Below are 20,303 nucleotides of genomic sequence, written 5' to 3'. Positions count from 1 at the left end.
CATGTGAAAGCCTAGCACTTGGGAGGCTGAGGCAGGAGGGATGCTGTCAGTTCAAGGACAGCTAGAACAACATGGCTAGACCTGTCTCAAAATGAAACAAAAAACTGGCTGATTGTGCAGGCTCTCTAAAAGGGTCTTTAGGATCCTCAGAGTGTCCACTCATTGAGGAGACAAAAGATGTTATCTGTGTCTTAGCACAGGTGTCCTTGTTTTCCTAAATGAAACTATGCTATGCAGTGTTCCCTACATACTGCCTACACAGCACAAGGTCTTCACATTGTATTGAAGAGATCAATCGTGACTACTTTCTGTGCTCATAAAAATCTATTAAACATTCTTGGGAGTATAATCTTAGGAATTTGGGAGAGACTTTTTTTTTTTTTTTTAGACAGAGTCTTGCTGTTCAGTTCAGGCTGGCTTTATGCTCACTTTTATAGCCACCAGGCTGATCTCAAACTTGCAGTGATCCTCCTGTCTCAACCTCCCAAGTGCTGGGATTACAGCTGTGACCACCACACCTAGTTCTAGGGGCAAGAGACAACACTAACAGCGCCCCCAGGGATCTGGGGCTAGTATGGCATGAGGGATCGAGGATCAGACTTGGGTCCTTGTGCTTGCCAGGTAGGTGCTTATGCCTCTGAGCTATCTCCTTAGCCCCTGAGATTCTTGACTAGGAAATTTTAAGCAATTATATATACATTTTTATGTAACTATTTTTGGTAATCTGGAAAGTAGGGACATATAATTAGTACTTCATTTGTATTATATTGGTTCAAGATGTTATTATTGAATTTTAAGAAGATGGGAGGGCCGGCCAAATAGTTCAGTGGATTAAAGCACCTGCAAGCAGGCACAGGGCCCAGGGGCTCCATCCCCTGGCCTGCTGTGCCAGCCCCACCCCTGGGGGGCACTGAGACAGCGAGTGAGACTGGGCATGATAGTGTGTGCCTATAAGCCTAGCTCTTGGGGAGGCTGTAAACAGGTGGATCACTATGAGTCTGATCTACCAGTGAGACCCTGAATACCCTGTAGACCCTTCCCTAAAATACAAAAAAAAAGATAGAATTGGGAATTTTTTTAGTGTTTCAAGGCCTTAAAAAATATTGAGTAGGGGGGCTGGGGAGATGGCTCAGTAGAATAAGAACTTGGCCTGGCAAGCACAAGGGCCTGAGTTCAATCCCTGGTTCCACACAAAAAAAATATTGAGTAAGGGGCCGGGGAGATGGCTCAGTGGAATAAGCGCTTCCCTGGCAAGCGCAAGGGCCTGAGTTCAATCCCTGGTTCCAAAAAAAAAATATATTGAGTGGTGGTGCATACCTGTAATCCCAGCAGAAGCCTGAGGCACAAGGATCACTGAAGGCCAGCCTGGACTACATAGTGAGTTCAGGGCAAGACTAAGAAATAAAAATTGAGTCACCTTAACTTGTGGGGCTTGTGAACCCATTTTGAAGATGTTTATAAAAGAGACCCTAAGATGTTGTTATGGAAACCTTATTATATTACTATGATCCTCATCCACTACAGTTGTCTAGAGGACAGTGTACCTTTCAAGTTCTAGTATATTTGTTTAAAATTAATTTCTTTAAAATCACATCTTGGGGCTGGTGAGATGGCTCAGTGGTCTAAAGCACCTACTTAGAACAAGCTTAGCAAAGCACAGGGACCACGGTTCAATCCCCCAGCACCACATGCCAGCCAGCTGCCCCCTGATGGGCTGAGCTGGCCACACACACACACATACACACACACATAAATAAAAAATTTAAAAAATAAAATAAAATCACGTCTTGGAGCCAGGGACTTGGCGCAGTGGTGCAACCCAGCCTAGCAACTGTGAGGTCCTAAGTTCAAATCCCAGTGCCCCCCCAAAAAAAAAATCACAACTTGTATTTAATATTAATTAATATTAATTCTACTATTTCAATATTTACAGGGCTGCATTTTTTATGGTTTTGTTTCAAAAGCCATTTTCTTCTGGGAAGATTATTACCAAGCACCAGGTGAGTTTTTTTCAGAATATTTATTTGTAGCAGCTTCCCATTCAATGGAACAGAATAGTGCTCATTTGTTGGTTGAGGGATTGTCTTAATATTATTTTGAGGGGCCAGGGAGATGGCTCAGTAGAATAAGCACTTCCCTAGCAAGCATAAGGGCCTGAATTCAATCCCCGGTTCTGGGGGAAAAAAAAAAAAAATTGTTTGGGGCTGGTGGGATGGCTCAGTGGTCTAAGGCACCTACTTGGAGCGGGCTTGGCGAAGCACAGGGAGCGTGGTTCGATCCCCCAGCACCACATGCCAGCCAGCCCCGCCCCCTGGTGGGCTGAGCTGGCCACACACACACATAAATAAATAAAATTTTAAAAAATTGTATATATTATTTTGAGCAAGTTACCTGATTTCCTTCTGCCTCAGTTTGCTCACCTATGAGGTAGAGATAACAACTTTCTAACTTCAGGGATTGTTTAAATGCACAGTAGAAAAATTCCAGAGTCCACTTGTTTTGACTTGACTTTTCTGAACTGAGACTTCAGGAGTAAATCATAAAATGCCAACATAGGCCAGCTATGGTGCCTCACACCCACAACCCCAGCATTTGTGAGGCCGAGATACGAGATCACCACAGTTTTGAGGCCAACCTGAACTATACAGCAAGACCTTGTCTCCAAAAAACAAAAAATAAAATGTCAAGATAATGGGATGTTTTGAAAAGCAGAGGACAGTAGAAAATTGTAGAAGCATATATGCAGTCGTTTTAATAGAGGCTTCTCATTCTGCGAGATGCACGAGTTGGACGTGAGGCTGCCTGTGAGCCTAGGACACTACAGTGTCACTGGGAAGCCGATGGGGCTAAACGTGAGGCTGTGTGAGTCAGATGGATTCTTGCTGTCTTAATATTATTTTGAGCAAGTTACCTGATTATGTTCTGCCTCAGTTTGCTCACCTACGAGGTAGAAAGAACAACTTTCTAACAGAAATGTGAGAAATAATGTTTACGTGTTAAGTCCTTAGAACAGTTCCTGAGATATGTAACATGGCTGCAGCGCGTCACTTTCATCATCACTGTCATCGGCAGCTGAGTTCTAGGCTTCATGCCAGAAATGCACCCCCTTCTGCATGGCCTCACGCTGTATGCCTTGCCGGCAGCATTTATGCTTCCTGCATGTGTGCACAGTGCAAAGAAGACCTGTAACACACTGGGTTTTTTCGTTAGATGAAGAATATTTTTAGAATTAGTAGTTTACCTTTTTTGGGGGGCGGGGGTAGAATGGGGGACTGAGCTCAGGACCTTGTGCTTACCAGGCAAGTGCTTATTCTACTGAGCCATCTCCCCGGCCGTAGAATTAGTACTTTAAACCCCATCTTTAAGTTTCTCTGTTTTTGAGTAATTGGTACACTAAATTCCTAATGGAAAGAAACTTAAAGACTAATTATTAGGTATTCCTGAGAAACTGAGAGAACAAAATATATTCTGTAGAAAAAGATTTCAAGATGTAGGGGCTAACAAGATAGCTCAGTGGTCTAAAAAGCCTGCCAAGGCAAGGTTTGGCTGGCGCAGGGGACCTCAGTTCAATCCCCAGCACCACATGCTACGCCAGCCCGGCCCTCAGGGTGGGCTGAGCCAGCCAAAAAATTAAAAGCAAACAATTTCAAGATCTAGAAACATACAAGAATGTAAGTTTAAAACAGGACTATCTGGGGTCCAGGGAGATGGCTTAGTGGAATAAGCGTTTCCCTGGCAAACACAAGGGCTTGAGTTCAATCCTCAGTTCTGCCAAAAAAAAATGCTATCTTGGAAATCTAGAATTCATCAAAAGGGATATTAATGTTTTTCTATGTAATTATCTACACTTTAAAGTATTTTTGATGCCATATCTTCTGTTTAAGGTTGAGATACTTAGCAAAACATATGTGACTGAAACTTTGCATTTTTTATTTTCATTTGTAGTGGATCAAAATATTTAAACATGCAGTTGCTGGATGTATCATTTCCCTCTTGTGGTTTTTTGGCCTTACTCTTTGTGGACCACTAAGGTAAATAAAAAAGCATATTTTGAATGTTTATATTCTAATTTTGTTCTGTGTTTTATGTCACATATTTACTTGTACAAATGCTTCTATCATTTCTATAAGCATCCAAATGGACTCAACAGAGAGAGCCAGCAAGAAAACTTAGCTAGTTTATGAACTAATTCTCTGGTGAATACCATTTATGTATATATCATCTGTCCAACTGTTTCAGTTATTAAGAAGTCAAAGAGTTTCAGAAAATGTTTAGTATAAATGGCTTTTTTAAACTCACTTATCAGTGATCCATGTTAGCAGCTGTTTTAGAAACTAAAATTTCTGAAATGGTAAAATCAGTTCAAAAGGAAATTAAAATCTTTAAAAGCACTTTTTTTTGGCCTAGTTCTGCAAGTAAGCTTGTGAACATATGTGCTAAAACAGTGTGTCAGTCATGATTATGTAACCCTGTGGTAGGCTGACTAGACTCTCACTTCCTGCTCCTCTAGATCTATATATAATCTCCTAGCACATACGGGCCTATTTAGTGAGGAAATGCTTAAGGGCCACTTAACAGGAAACATGTGAAACTGAAAAGCATTCTTTTACTGATTTCTTAAAAATTTTGTGGGTAAGGGCTGGTGAGATGGCTCAGTGGTCTAAAGCACCTACTTGGAACAAACTTGGCAAAGCACAGGGACCGCGGTTCAATCCCCCAGCACCATATGCCAGCCAGCCCCACCCCCTGGTGGGCTGAGCTGGCCACACACACACACACACACACACACACAAATAAATAAATGTAAATTTAAAAAAAATTTTTGTGGGTAAATGTGAAAAAGAAAAACATTGACATTGATAGGAAGGGAAACTGAAGAGAGGTAAAGAATAAAATGGAGGAAAGGAAAGGTGAGGAAAAAGGAAGGAAACCTATAAAGAATTAAAGTATGTACATATACCAACTGCCCACAGTGAATGTAATTGTTACTTACTGCAAACATGTGCTAATAAAAATAAATTTTTAAAAGTCAAAAACTAAGGATTTTTGGCTTAGTTTTGCTTTTTAAGACAGAGCCTAGGGGCTGGTGAGATGGCTCAGTGGTCTAAAGCACCTACTTAGAACAAGCTTAGCAAAGCACAGGGACCGCAGTTCAATCCCCCAGCACCACATGCCAGCCAGCCCCGCCCCCTGGTGGGCTGGGCTGGCCACACACACACACACACACACACACACACACAAAATAAACAAACAAATAAATAAATAATTTTAAAAATTAAAAAAAAAAAGACAGAGCCTCAATGTGTAGTTCAGGCTGGCCTGGAACTCTCACTGTCCCCCTGCCTCAGCCTTGGAAGTGCTGGGAATGTAGACATGTGCCACCATGCTGGGCACATCTGGAAGAATATGTAAAGCATGTGATTCTTAAAAGGTAAAGCACGATGCCTAGACACTATGAAGGATGTCTTAAAGGCCTTCACTCAGATCGGGAGTAAGCTGAGTAAAAAGTGGTGCTTAGAAAATGCCTTGTGAAAGTGCTTTTCCCTCATGGCCTGCTGAGTCCTGTTGGCTTTTTGCCCTGTGCTTTGGCAGGTGCAGAGCACAGGGCAACAATAAATATAGGTACCCAGCCCTGTCAACAGTAGCAGCAGCATCCTGAGGGGTGGGAAAGCTGGCTCAAGCTTGGGTATAAAGCTTTTCAGCTTATGCCTGAGTGTAACTAGGTGCTGCTGAATTTTAAGTTTGCCACTCATGTATGCTTTAGTTCATGTCACTAAATCACTGTCCCTATATATTAAGATAGGGAAGGAAGAAGTAAATCCTTGAATTCTTACTTGGCTCCTTAGTTATCAACTTCTCACCTTTACAGCCTCTTTCAACCATCAGTGCTGCCCCGTCAGTCCTTTATTAAAACCACCATGTAGTTTCTTGATGAGAAAGACTCCATTGGTGGCCAGACATGGTGGTGCTTGTCCATAATCCCACATCCTTAGGAGTCAGGCAGGAGAGTCACAAGTTCAAGGCCATCCTAGGTAACTTAGTGAGACCTTCTCAAAATAAAAAGGTTTGCAAATGGCGCTCAATGATAGAGTAACCTGAGTTCAAACCTCAGTACTGCACAAATGCTGTTTTGGTATTTCATAGTTTGTCTTATTCTAGGTATTACTGTTGATACATTTATTTTCTTAAATTATCAGTATATTCGCATTACAGTTTTTTGAATAATTAGAAAAATGAAAATTTAATAAACACATGGAAATCTGTTACTATTCAGATCCCATAAACCTTTTGTCTTGTGATGTTTAATTTTTTCAAAAGCAATATTTGCATACATAAGAATAAAAAAATATATAGGTATAAAGATGTTTAAAAGCCGGGTGTGGTGGCACACATTTGTAATCCCAGCACTTAGGTGGCTGAGACAATAGGATCACCATAAGTTCAAGGACAAGTTGGGCTACATAATGAGTTAAAGGCCAGTCTAAACTACATAGTGAGGGGCTGGTGAGATGGCTCAGTGGTCTAAAGCACCTACTTAGAACAAGCTTAGCAAAGCGCAGGGACCGTGGTTCAATCCCCAGCACCGCCCCCTGGTGGGCTGAGCTGGCCACACACACACACACACACACACACACACATAAATAAATAAATAAATAAAATAAAATAAAATAAAATAAAAAGATTAAACTACATAGTGAGACCCTGTGTCAATAAATAAATAAAGATGTTTAAAGAATAATAAAATGAACATCAGTGTTAGTAACGTTGAACCACCAAAATAAAACTTTACCACCTAGACCCTGGTGGTGCACACCAGGGTAACCCCAGCTCTCAGGAGGCTGACCGTGGAGGATCACTGCAAGCTCAAGGCCAGCCTTAATTACACACAAGACCCTGCCTCAAAACATGAAAAATAAATAAAACCTTACCAGTATCTTCAAGCCCTGTCTATGTGCCTCTCCTGACTATCTGTACCACCTCCCTGCCTTTGGATATAACCAGTGTCTTTTGTTTCTCATTCTTTTGATTGTCTTTAAAATTTTATATCTTTTTAATGTTTAGTGTGGCAGGTTTTTTACTTTAGTGAACTCACAGTGCATTTTTTTCCTGCAATGTGCTTGTCCCATTCAGTGTTTATGTTTTGAGATTTGCACATTTGGTACATGTAGTATATAGGTATTCATTTTTATAGTGGGTTTTTTGGGTTTGCTTTTGATTGTTTGGTTTTTTGTTTTGTTTTTCCTGGCAGGGTCTTCAAATTGTAGTTCAGGCTGGCCTTACACCCACTATGTAGCCCAGGCTGGCTTCCAGCTCATGGCCATCCTCCTGCTGCAGCTTTCCAAGTGCTGGGATCACAGGTGTGTGCCACCGCACAAGCTTATAGTAGTTGTTTGGTTTTTTCTTTTTTTATATATTTTTATATATGTGCATTTACGTTTTTAAGATCTATTGTCTTCAGAGTTGGGTGTTGTTGCACACACCTGTCTCAGCTAATTGGGAGGCTGCGACAGACCAGTGACTCCACAGGTTCAGTTCCAGCCAGGGCAGGGTAGCAAGATCGTGTCTCAAAAACAAGGTCGGGGAGCTAGACATTGGACTTAGTGGTAGATTGCTTGCCTAGCTTACACAAATACCCATTTGATCCCCAGCACCACAAAAAATTAATTGATTGATTAATTTGAATATAAAATTAAGTAATTTTGTAAGTTCATAAAATATTCTTCCCCCCACCTTTTTTTTTGTTTTTTGTTTGTTTGTTTGGGGTTTTTTTGCTCCTCGAATGCCTTCAGGGCACTTTTGGCTGGCTGGAGTGTTGTGGGGATCGAACTACAACAACCTGAGGCTGACAGCTTTGTGGAAGCAGCCACTTAAAGAACTGAGCTAGGGCCAGGCCCCCTTTTTGTATTTTTAGTACAGGGTCTCACTACATAGATCAAACTTGTGATCTACCTGTGTTCAGCCTCCCAAGTACTGGGATTACAGGCATGCACCACCACACCCAGTTGCATTCATTGTCTCAGCACAGCCCAGGAGCAGGGCCAGCACAGCAGGCCAGGGATCAAACCCTGGCCGATGCGCTCTGCCTAAGCAGGCACTTTAGTCTACTGAGCTATCTGGCCGGCCCATAAAATATCATTCTTACTGCTTCATAATAGTCTCTTTGTAGAAATATTCCAGTCTACATCATTTATTCTCTTAGTAGATGTAAGTTGTTTTGGCCCACAGCAAGCAATGCTGATATGAGCAGCCTTTTAAGTTGGGTATAATATCCTAGGAGTAATATTCTGGGGTATTTTTAGCTTTAGCTTCTCTAAATAATACCAAAGGATTTGTCAAGGTAATTGAACCTACTTAATTTTCTCATAATTTTTGTGAAACCAAAGGAAATACTTTTGCTCTAGGTAAATTCATTCTTCATGATAAAGATGAGGTATACTGGGGGACTGGGGAGATAACTCAGCAGCAAACTCAGTAAGTGCCTACCTAGCAAGCGCAATGTCCTGAGTTTGATCTCCAGTACCACCAAAAAAAAAAAAGGTATATTTCACAAATTATATTGTTTTGTCTTTATAGGACTCTGCTATTATTTGAACACAATGACATTGTTGTCATCTCATTACTCAGTGTTTTGTTCACTAGTTCTGGAGGAGGACCAGCAAAGGTAAAGCTTTCCATTATCAATGACTTGGAAATGAAAAGCATAGTTGTAAAATATCATCCAAAGCAAAACAAAAAAAGTTATCTTTTACCATTTTACAATAATGAATGGGTGTTTTACACTAGTTCTACATTTTTCTTGCAAAAACATTTATCTTTTTTTTTATTTTAAACTGATTATAGATTCCTTATACATTGCAAAAATCAATGTTTCTTTCACTAATTTCCCCTAACGGTAACTTCTTACCCAGCAGAAGTATACTAGTAAAGCCAGGAAGTTGCCATCAGTACAATCCATAGGCCTAGCTGAGGTTACTCCAGTTTCACATGCAGTTGGGTGTGGATAGGTTTGTTTGTTACCACCACAACCAAGCTACTAAACTGACAGCTTAGCACAGAGATCTTTGTGCTGTGTCCATATCCCCTTTCTCACCTCATTCTTAATCCTCATATATTATTTTTGGAAAATAACTATGAGCTTGTTATATATAAAGTTTGATTAGGCAGACACAGGGGCCGGGGTTTGATCGCTGGCCTGCCGTGCCAGCCCTACTCCCAGAGTGCGCTGAGATGGTGAATGAGATGGCGTGGTGGCGAATGCCTGTAATCCCAGCACTTGAGGGGCTGAAAAACAGGAAGGATCACTACAAGTTAGATCTGTATTGTGAAACCCTGTAGACCCTGTACTAAATACATTAAAAAACAATCAGATACATAGGCTTAAATATTGCATGGTTTCTCTTACATGAAAAACCAAGATTATAAATAGAGAACAAAATAAATTGTAGGTGGGGCTGGCAAGATAGCTCAATGGACTAAATTGCCTGCTTGGCAAATACATGGACCATGGTTCCATCCCTGGCACAAGTCATGTCAGCCACGCCCACAGGGTGGGCTGAGCCAGCCACAAAGTCCAGGTGTAGTGGTGTATGCCTATAATCCCAGCACTGGAGAGGTTAAAAAGCAGGAGGGTCACTATGAGTCCACGCTGCATAGTGAGACCCTATAACAACCAAATACACTGAAAATGAAAGATTATAGGAAGTAGGGAGCTAGATCTTTCTCAAAGGGGAAGAGGATCAAGAGCTTGACCAGAGGCAGGGAGAAGGGGAGAGGATGTGAAAAAGAACTACTATATGTTACATATATGTACGAACTCCACACAAGAAATATAAACATTGATACCACAAACATATATTAATAAAAAAATTTAATTAAAAAAGTGGTGAACATTTATCCAGCATTTTGCCAAATAGCATCCCTGTATTTTTTTTTTTTTTTTTTTTTTTTATGTATTTGGTACAGGGTCTCACTATGCCTCTCAGACTTGTAGTAATCCTCCTGTCTCAGTCTCCCCAGCACTGGAATTACATGGGATAACAAGTTTGTGCCACCACACCTGGTCTTAGTGGCCGACTCAGTGTACCTGTGGCTGAGCCAGCACAGCATGCAGTACCAGGAATCAAACCCAGGTCTTTGTGCATCCTAGGCAGGCACTTTGATCACTGAGCTATCTCCGAAGCCATCCCTGTATATCTTAAGTAATTCAACTATTACCCACCTTTGTAAAATTAGTTACAAATCTATAATTCTGTGGGAGCCACAGTGTTTCCATTTTACCAAATTAAAAATTGTCCTAGACACAGGAAAAGAGAAATAAAGACAAAGATACTAATCTATGTTCTGCAAGGGAGTGTCAAAGCTAAGTAATAAAGGGAGAAGAATAAAATAAGGGGACAAAGTATCCTGCCAGGTAGAGCCCAATAGGAGCACCTGGTTCTGAAATTGGGTGATTAATATTAAAGCATAGGCAACCATTGTTCTTCCACCTCCCTCAGGAAGCACTCCAGAATTTCAAGTGCATTAGACATTTTAAGCTGGAGGTGGTGATGGGTACCTATAATTCTAGCATTCTAGGAGGCTGAGGCAAGAGGATTACATGTTCAAGCCCAGCCAGGGCAGCATAGACCCTGTCTCAAAATAAGGTTAAAACCAGCTGGATTGTTTTATTTTGAGACAAGATCTATGAATTTGAAGGCCCTAGTGCTGTACAGTCTTAACATACAATAAAATAACCTACAGAGGGCCAGCCAGATAACTCACAGGACTAAAGCGCCTGCTTAGGCACAGTGACCGGATTTGATCCCCAGAGTGCCATGCTGGCCCCACCCCTAGGGCATGCTGAGACAGTGATTGAGACTGGGCATGGTGGTGCACACCTGTAATCCCAGTGCTTGGGAAGCTGAAAACAGGAGGATCACTGCAAGTCTGATCTGTGTAGTGAGACCCTGTACTAAATATAAAAAATAAAAACCTACAGTATAAAGTAGAAAAGAACTTTCTAAGCATTAAAGCAATAGGGGACATAAGTATAGAAATCACCACAAATAAATTTTACATTTTTTAGAATATCAGTCATATCAGTTAAGAAAAACACTTAAGTTCCACAAAAGAGATAGCATTCTCTGATAGGTGGTATCTAAAACAAAAAGAGGGGCCAGGGAGATAGCTCAGTAAGCACTTGCCTGGCAAACACAGGGTTCTGAGTTCAATCCCTGGTACCACAAAAAAAAAGCAAAAGAGAAACTACTATTAGACAAAAGGAAAGTAATAAGGAGAGGAGAGGGGGTATAAGGGAAGGTGATGGGGCATGTGGATATGATCAAATTAGGTTATATGCATGTGCGGAAATAGGCCACAGTGAAACTTAGTATCTTTAAAAATTAATATAGAAGAATAAAAAAGTTTGGCAGCATTAATGATCAGTTATGAGAGTGTCAATATTGCGTGTCCTTTTAGTAATGAATCAGAGATCTGTCCACAACTGTCATGATTTTTTTTTTCCCTATGATTCTGAGGCACCACACAACTCTCAGTTGCCTTATTGTCATCTCTCTATGTTAATGGTCTTTTGTTTTTTTAAGACAGCATCTCTCAATGTAGTGCAGGCTGACCTTGATCTCCCTTATGTAACCCAAGCTGGCCACAAATTCATGGTGATCCTCCCGTCACAGCCTCCTGAATGCTGGGATTATAGGCATGTGCCAACATGCTCAACCCTAAGTATTTGTAATATATTTACATGTAAATATATGGAGTGTTACATATACAGTGTCATAAATGCACATATTATACAGTGAGTACCTGTAAATTCATAAATATAAAATATATAGTAATGATAGTTTAGATTTTTTACAGCTAACTTTCAGAAATATTTACATAAATGAGGCTAATAGGGCCTTTCAATCATTTTATCAAACTTCTTCCCTAAAATGAAAACATAAACTTTAAAAATTTATCTGCTTAAGTGCTTTATGCCTTTATTAGATCTTAAAAATGACTGCTATAAAGCACCTGCTTAGGCCGATGCAGGGACCAGGGTTCGATCCCCAGCGTACCCTGCCAGCCCCAACCCCAGGTAGCACTGAGACAACGACTGAGACTGGGCATGGTGGCACATGCCTATAATCGCAGAACTTGAGAGGCTGAAAACAGGAGGATCACTACAAGTCCAATTTGTGTAGTGAGACCCTATAGATCCTGCACTAAATACATAAAAAATAAAAATAAAAAGACTGCTTATTTTCTTAACATAGCCTTGTGATTCTTCTTCTTTAGATTAAGTAGAAACTAATAATCTCTATCCTCTGCAAGTTATACTATATAATAAGTCCCTACTGGGGCCAGGAAGATGGCTCAGTAGATAAGCGCATCCCTGGCAAGCACAAGGGGCTGAGTTCAATCCCTGGTTCCACCAAACAGAAAAAGTCCCTACTAATTATTCTTTGACTAGTTGGGGCTTTTCAACCAGATTTAAAGTAATATTTAGGAAGACTGATTTTATAAACATTGACAGTTCATATTTACCTGTCTAGCCATGTTAACAAGGAAATCATTGGAACTGTAGATATTAGGTGTCTTAAATATTCTACAAAATTTGTTGAATCACTTTTGTATCTTACTGTTAATACTGTAAACATATAAGGACTTAATGTCATATTATCTATTCTTTAAATTTTTTTTGTAATGTTTCTCTTCAGCATTTGTGTAGCTTTCATGTTAAGAATCAACCCTTGAAAACAGTCCTCTGTTGTTGTTGTTTTTCATTTTCAGACCAGGGGAGCGGCTTTTTTCATTATTGCTGTAATCTGCTTATTGCTCTTTGACAATGATGACCTCATGGCTAAAATGGCTGAGCACCGTATCCTTTTGTAGCAGATGGGAATAGTGGAAAGACTTGCAGACTAATAGAAGACTGCAAAATGGGAAAGAAGAGATGAATGAACTAGGTTGATTGATCAGGAATGAAACTTCCACAGATTAGTGTAGACATCTTCATTATTCAACTAATGAACAGTTTAACTCTGTTAAATGTTTTAGAGCATTTAGTTTTTTCTGACAGTACCTGACAGTTCAGAAATTGAGACATTAAAAAAAAAAGAAATTGAGACTTTGAGAAGGTATATTAGATTACTCTGGCACTACAATACAGACATTTCAGTTTTCTTCACTGGTTTTCACTTGCTTGCTCTAAATTATTGCAGCCAGCTGAGCTTCCTCCAGTCATCGCTTATATAATCCACCTCTCTGGTCAAATATGCCTACTGACTTTATTCTGACTTTATTTATGCCTTATTTCCCTTGCCCATTCCAATCAGGAGAACTTAGAGCACCCAATTTGGCTCTTTAGGCTACTGTTGTGATTGCCCTAAAAGCTTATGAGTAAGATAATAATTACCTTGTCACCGTGAGAGAGGGAAACATGATTTAATAAAGTTCCAGGTTGTTTGTGATACATGTATTCCCTACCCACCCATTTTACTTGCTGCTTGCTGAGCTGAGGCGTATGTAGTCAGTGACTTAGGTGACAAGTTCAAGACTGGTTTTACTGATGGAGTGTGGCTAGTGCACACCTGCAATCACAGTACTGAGAAGGTTGAAGCAGAAAGACCCCCGTGAGTTGAGTCTAGCCTGGGATACATAGTGTTCAGGTGAGCCTGAACTGCACAGTAAGACTCTGTCTCAAAAAAAAAAAAAAAAAAAAAAAAAAAGACTGATTTTATGTTAGTCTAAGAAGACAGCCTTAATTCTGCTGGACAAAAGTGGTTCAGGGAGACACCTTGCACTTACCCCTTTGTTGTACAATGCATGTGTCTTTCAGAGGTGAAAAGTACTAAAATTTAGTACTAAAGTACTAATTACTAAAATTTAGCCAGTGTACTCCACTATTTTGGAGACAAAAAGAAATATAAGCCATTCCAACTTATAAAGTTTTTGCCAGAATTAAATTTTAGACTCTTTGGTTTTGATTTTAAAAGAAACATTAAGTTATTTAGGGTATTCAGGTTTGGGGCACCACCACTCTGCATGCAAACCAAAATAATGTAGCTAAAATTTCAAGAGGACTTCAAGCTTCTCAGAGTTAATGTTGGAATTTTTTCCTTTACTGTAACTCCCTTAGCTGAAGGACATCATGACAGTGCTCTAACTCACATGCTTTACACAGCAATTGCCTTCTTAGGTGTGGCAGATCACAAGGTATGTCCTTTGTTGTTAATGTGGTCAAAAGATTCTGAAAAGTAACAGCAACTATAACTTTGATTTTGTTTTGAGACAGGGTCTCACTAGTTCAGGCTAACTTTGAGCTCACTGTGTAGCCCAGGCTGGCCTCAAACTCATGGAGATCCTCTTGCCATATGCTGGTATGATAGGTGTGCAATACCACACCTAACTAGGTGCATGTAAATTCAGTTCTCAGGCTGTACAGCTCACTAGTAACTCACTTGCCTACTATCCACAAGACTGTGGGTTGGATCCTCAGCCCTATTAAGAAAAAAGGGGGGGGAGGTCAGGGAGGTGGCTCAGTAGAATAAGCACTTGCCTGGCAAGTTCAGGGGCCTGAGTTCAATCCCTGGTTCTGCCAAAAAATAATAGTAATAATTAAATAAGTAAAATAAATTACCAGTAATTTCAGTACACCGTGTCATTTAAATGGTTAAGTAATTGAGGATGTGAAAAAAACCACTAGTTCCATTTCATCAAATACGTATTTAAGCATTGAATAGTGTCTTGTTTCTGATGAGACTTGCCTCACTTTACTTACAGGGTGGAGTACTATTGCTAGTACTGGCTTTGTGTTGTAAAGTTGGTTTTCATACAGCCTCCAGAAAGCTCTCTATAGATGTTGGTGGAGCCAAACGACTTCAGGCGTTATCCCAGCTTGTTTCTGTGCTTCTCTTGTGCCCATGGGTCTTGGTTCTTTCAGTGACAACTGAGGTAAGAGCAAGAATGTATTGGTAATGAGTAAAACAAATTACTTTTACTTACAAATTTCTGTTTAGCATAGTTTTGTTTGGGGGATTTATTTGTTTCATTTGAGGCAGAGTTTTGCACTTAAGTTCAGACTGGCCTTGAACTGAGTGTGTCACCCAGGCTGGCCAGGAACTCAGTGATCCTTCTCAGCCTCCCAGGTGATAGAATTACAGGCATGCACCACCACTCCTGGCTCTATACAGTGCATTGCATTTTGTTTTAAATTGTGATGGGAAGTGACTTCAAGTATCTTTGTTTTCCCTTTGTAGTTTCATGATTTGGAGCTAACTTTATTGTTTATAAAAAATACAAGTCAAATATTACTGTATTAATGCATCTTTCACATTCCTGTGACCCAAAGGAATTACTTGAAAAAAGTCAGTCTTAGGCTCAGGGATTATAAATCACTCAGTATTTATAAAATTATTCAATAATATTTTCTTGGAAATACTGGAGAAATATACCAATAGCTTGTATTTCTTATATGTTAGTATTTTATGAATCATGAGAATATCTGTTTATACATAAAAGGCTGAACAAAAACATCTTGTAAATTGTGAACTTTATATATGCATATTGACCAGTTTCTGTTTGTTTTTTATTTCTAGAGTAAAGTTGGATCTTGGTTTTCTCTCATTATGCCTTTCACAACAGTTATCTTTTTTGTTATGATCCTTGATTTCTATGTGGATTCTATTTGCCTTGTCAAAATGGAGGTTTCCAAATGTGCCCGCTATGGATCCTTTCCCATATTTATTAGTGCTCTCCTTTTTGGAAATTTTTGGACACACCCAATAACAGACCAGCTTCGGGCTATGAGCAGAACCACGCACCAGGAGAGCACGGAGCACGTCCTGTCTGGAGGAGTGGTCGTGAGTGCTGTGTTCTTCATTCTGTGTAAGCATTTTCTCCTTGTTTTTTATTCTAACACAGTTCTTTTTATGGACTCTGATTTTCAGATCATTTATTCAATTTTAGAAATTGTGTGGGGCCAGGGAGATGGCTCAGTGGAATAAGCGCTTCCCTGGCAAGCGCAAGGGCCTGAGTTCAATCCCGGGTTCTGCAAAAAAAGAAAGAAAGAAAAAAAAGAATTTGTGTTTGCATTCCATTGCTTGCTGGCAGTTACTGAATTGGTTTTTGATAGCTTTAACTTTTTTAAACTTCTGTAATATACTTCTTTTCTCTTTGTAGCTGCCAACATCTTATCATCTCCCTGTAAGAGAGGACAGAAAGGTACCCTTATTGGATATTCTCCTGAAGGAACACCTCTTTATAACTTCATGGGTGATGCTTTTCAGCATAGCTCTCAATCAATCCCTAGGTTTATTAAGGAATCACTAAAACAAATTCTTGAGGAGAGTGACTCTAGGCAGATCTTTTACTTCTTGTGCTTGAATCTGGTAAGATTTTTAAGTACTAGTGGCATGTCTTAAAAGATCAATATTTTCATTTTGGCAAAATGATATTTTAGTGCTTCACAAATTTATAATAATTAAAGATAGCCTGAAATTTATATTTTCTCTAAGTAGCATCAGGATCACAGGACCATGTCCACATTACATACGCAAACAAGTAGTATGGAAGCATTCAGTACGTTATTTTGAATCCATAAATGAAGTAGCTTTTCAGATATTTTTATCTCCTTTTAGGATATCACTACAGATCACTGATCGCTAACATTTTACAACTTTATTTATTGTTTTTTGCAGATTTAAATAAAACTACCATGCCTCCTTTTAAATAGCTTATAAAATAAATATATTTAATTTAGCATTGTTTCTTACAATTTATATAAAATAAAGTTTCTATTGTAAGTGGCAGTTAACTAAAGAAGATTTTGAACAGATTTCCCAAGGTTTTGGTAGTTAAAGGTTAAAATCCTCATGATTAAATTCTGATAAATCTTAAATCTCTGTTGTAATGTATTTCCCAATGTACTCCTCTAATTCTGTTTTTAAACATTTTTTAGCTCTTTACTTTTGTGGAATTATTCTATGGAGTGTTGACCAATAGCCTGGGTCTGATCTCAGATGGATTCCACATGCTCTTTGATTGCTCTGCTTTGGTCATGGGACTCTTCGCTGCTCTCATGAGTAGATGGAAAGCAACTCGGATTTTCTCCTATGGGTAGGTACATGGACTATCACAGTAACATAGTACAATGAAAAATTAAGGTGCAAATTCCAAGTAATGGACTAAAAATATTGCTTTTAATGGAGATAATTTTCAGGTCTTCATTTATCTTAGTTTGAAGTACATAAGGGAGTATGAGGGCCAGGGAGATAGCTCAATAGAACAAACACTTGCCTGGCAAGCACAAGGTCCTGAGTTCAATCCCCAAAACCACCAAAAAATAAAAAATAGGGGAGTATGAACTAAGCATCTGCTAAATAATGATTGGGGCTGGGGAGATAGCACAGTGGAGTAAGTGCTTGCCTGGCAAGTGCAAGGTCCTGAGTTCAATCCCTGGTACCACAAGAAAAAAAAGAATGATAATGAGCTCAGGATTAAACTCCTTAGCAGATCCTTTCCATGGACAGAGACCAAAAAGAACAGTTAAAATCTTAAGATCTTTTAAAAACAAGAAAAAAAAAATCTTAAGGATCCCTAGCCTGCCATACCTGCCCCACCCCCAGTGCACACTGCAACAGCGATTGAGACTGGGCATAGTGGCACACACCTATATTCCCAGCACTAGGAGAGTTGAAAACAGGAGAATCACTACAAGTCTGATCTGTGTAATGAGACCCTGTAGCCCCTATAGCCCCTGCACTAAATACAAAACAAAATCTTAAGATCTTTGCCCAAGGTAGGTTTGAGGATTTTGTTGGTTTCTTTAGGAAATGGAATCAATGTAACTTTTTTGTTGTTGTTGTTTGTTTTTGTTTTTGTTTTAAAAAAAAAAAAAAAAAGAACATTAAAAATTTAAAGGGATAGTCATGGACATAGCTCAGCAGCGCAGTACCTGCCTGGCTAATGAAGGGTCTTCAGTTTGATTCCCGGTACCAATATATATATATATATATATATTTTATATGTGCTATACATAAAAATGTTCATTAAATACAGTAACATCAGAATCTTTTTTGTGTAAACTGTTTTGAAAAGAGCACTAATAAATTTAGCTATTACTCTCAACTAGTTATATCTTTAATAATAATTTTGGTACAAAGCAAAAGTCTGTTCCATAATAGATACAGAGCAGCACATCAAGGGTTTAAAGAAGAGAGAACTGGCAAGCACAAGGGCCTGAGTTCAATCCCCAGTTCTGCCAGGAAAAAAAAAAAAATGTTAATGCCATCTAATTTGGGCTGGGGAGATGGCTCAGTAGAGTAAGCGCTTCCCTGGCAAGTGCAAGGGCCTGAGTTCAATCCCTAGTTCAGCCAAAAAAAAAAAAAAAAAGAAAGAAAAAAAGAAGAAAAAAAATAACTTCTTGCTAAGAATTAGGAGGTAATTTTTTTTGTAGAAGGGCTTCATGTAAAATTCCAGCATTAATATGATACTTAAGTATTGGTAGTTTTCTATTATTTGTTTAGTCATTTGAAAATCTGGACTTGTTTCCTCTTTTGTAAAATAGTAATGTTTATAGTAAAATATAAAGTATTTATTTTCTTTTTCTAAAAATTACTGTGTTCTTAGGTATGGCCGAATAGAAATTCTCTCTGGATTCATTAATGGACTTTTTCTAATAGTAATAGCCTTTTTTGTGTTTATGGAGTCAGTGGCTAGATTGATTGATCCTCCGGAATTAGATACAAACATGTTGACAGTAAGTCTTTTCCTTTTCCTATTTGAATTTCTATTTATACTTGCAGTTTTTCTAGTAGTGTTTATCAATCTAGGAGATTTTATTTTAGTTTTATTGAAACCAGCAAATTCTTTCCTGACTACATAGTATCTGTCCATCATGCCTGGCAATGCCCATATCTTTTAACCTTTAGTCTTTACCATATAGAAGCACCAAAAGAGTATACTGGTCATGTCATTAGCATGTGCAAGGCCATCCCCTACACCAAAAAGAAAATAAATCACACAGAAATATTTACTGGGGTTTTTTGTTTGTTTCGATTTGGTTTGGTTTTAGTTTTTGTATTTTAGTATAGGGTCTCACTCTGATCAGCCTTGGAGTGATCCTCCTGTTTTTAGTCTCCCAAGCACTGGGATTACAGGCACATACCACCATGCCCAGTCTTAGTCGCCCTCTCATTGCACCCCAGGGTTGGGGCCAGCACACAAAATTCTTTTTTTTTTTTTTTTTTTTTGGCCAGCTCTAAGCAGGCACTTTAAACTGCTGAGCTATTTCACCGGCCCTTACACAAATATTTAGCGGTACATGATTTGTTGTACCAGTGTTTAGAATAGTGGAAAAATGAAAATAAACAAGTATGTACCAGTGAACGTATTGTTAAATAAATTTCTTGTCCATGTAATATAATATTATACAGCTGTTATAAAGAATAAGTACTGGCATGAAAAATATTTACTGTATGTACAAAGTGAAAAATTGCAAAATAATATAAGGTAATTATTTAATTGGTTGTTGAGGGTTTTTGAGACAGGTTCTTGCTGTGTAGCTCAAGCTGGCCTTGTACTCACTTTGTAGCCTATGCTGGTCTTCAACTCACAATATTCCTCCTGCCTCAGCCTCCTAAGTGAGTGCTGGGGTTATAGGCGTGTGCCACGATGCCCAGCTGTATATGTACATTAGCATATACACAGAAGATATACTGTTCTCTTAGAAGAAAGTGACTTGAGGGTAGAAGTACAGGGGACTTTCACCTTCTTCCCTTTTTCTAATGAAATATGCAAAACTAAAGTATTTCTCAGAAAAAAAAGTATTTCTCAGAAGAAAAAATTCACAAGGTGATAGGAGTTTCTGTAAGCAGCATTTGATGTTATTTGGATGCACTAACTCACCACAGACTTAAAAGTTACCTGAAATTCTGGCAGACCAGCAGTCTGCATCACAAGGAGTAAATAAGAAGTACATAAGCCTCATAGGGGCTGGGGAGATGGCTCAGTGGAATAAGCGCTTCTCTGGCAAGTGCAAGGGCCTGAGTTCAATCCCCAGTTCCACCAAAAAATAAAAAAGCCTTATATATGTCAAGTAAGTGTCTGCTCTACTATGCTGAAAAATGATTAACATTGTTTGTAGCCTTCATTTTTATATTTGCTTTTTATAAAACAAATCAAGGGCTGGTGAGATGGCTCAGTGGTCTAAAGCACCTACTTAGAACAAGCTAAGCTGAGCAAAGCACAGGGACCACGGTTCAATCCCCCAGCACCACATGCCAGCCAGCCCGCCCCCTGGTGGGCTGAGCTGGCCACACACA

The 20,303-nt window shown here is 39.2% G+C and overlaps 1 protein-coding gene across 2 annotated transcripts in view; it reads left to right on the top strand.

Annotated features, from left to right (window-relative positions):
- Positions 1-20,303, top strand: part of Slc30a5 (solute carrier family 30 member 5) — a 43,866-nt gene that overhangs the window by 9,521 nt on the left and 14,042 nt on the right. Inside the window, exons 3-12 of one of the 2 annotated variants that reach the window (XM_004623029.2) lie at positions 1,934-2,000; positions 3,946-4,031; positions 8,575-8,662; positions 12,772-12,859; positions 14,120-14,196; positions 14,764-14,934; positions 15,579-15,867; positions 16,162-16,370; positions 16,940-17,097; positions 18,610-18,739. In XM_004623029.2, the coding sequence (XP_004623086.1) occupies positions 1,934-2,000; positions 3,946-4,031; positions 8,575-8,662; positions 12,772-12,859; positions 14,120-14,196; positions 14,764-14,934; positions 15,579-15,867; positions 16,162-16,370; positions 16,940-17,097; positions 18,610-18,739 (1,363 nt within the window). Of the gene's footprint in view, positions 1-1,933; positions 2,001-3,945; positions 4,032-8,574; positions 8,663-12,771; positions 12,860-14,119; positions 14,197-14,763; positions 14,935-15,578; positions 15,868-16,161; positions 16,371-16,939; positions 17,098-18,609; positions 18,740-20,303 lie in introns of those variants that run through there. The other variant, XM_023704621.1, reaches the window with a different exon arrangement.

The sequence above is a fragment of the Octodon degus genome, unplaced genomic scaffold, assembly GCF_000260255.1.
Source record: "Octodon degus isolate 3935 unplaced genomic scaffold, OctDeg1.0 scaffold00001, whole genome shotgun sequence".
Taxonomy (NCBI): domain Eukaryota; kingdom Metazoa; phylum Chordata; class Mammalia; order Rodentia; family Octodontidae; genus Octodon; species Octodon degus.
Note: the sequence above shows the minus strand (reverse complement) of the source record. Positions and strands in the feature narration are given on the sequence as shown.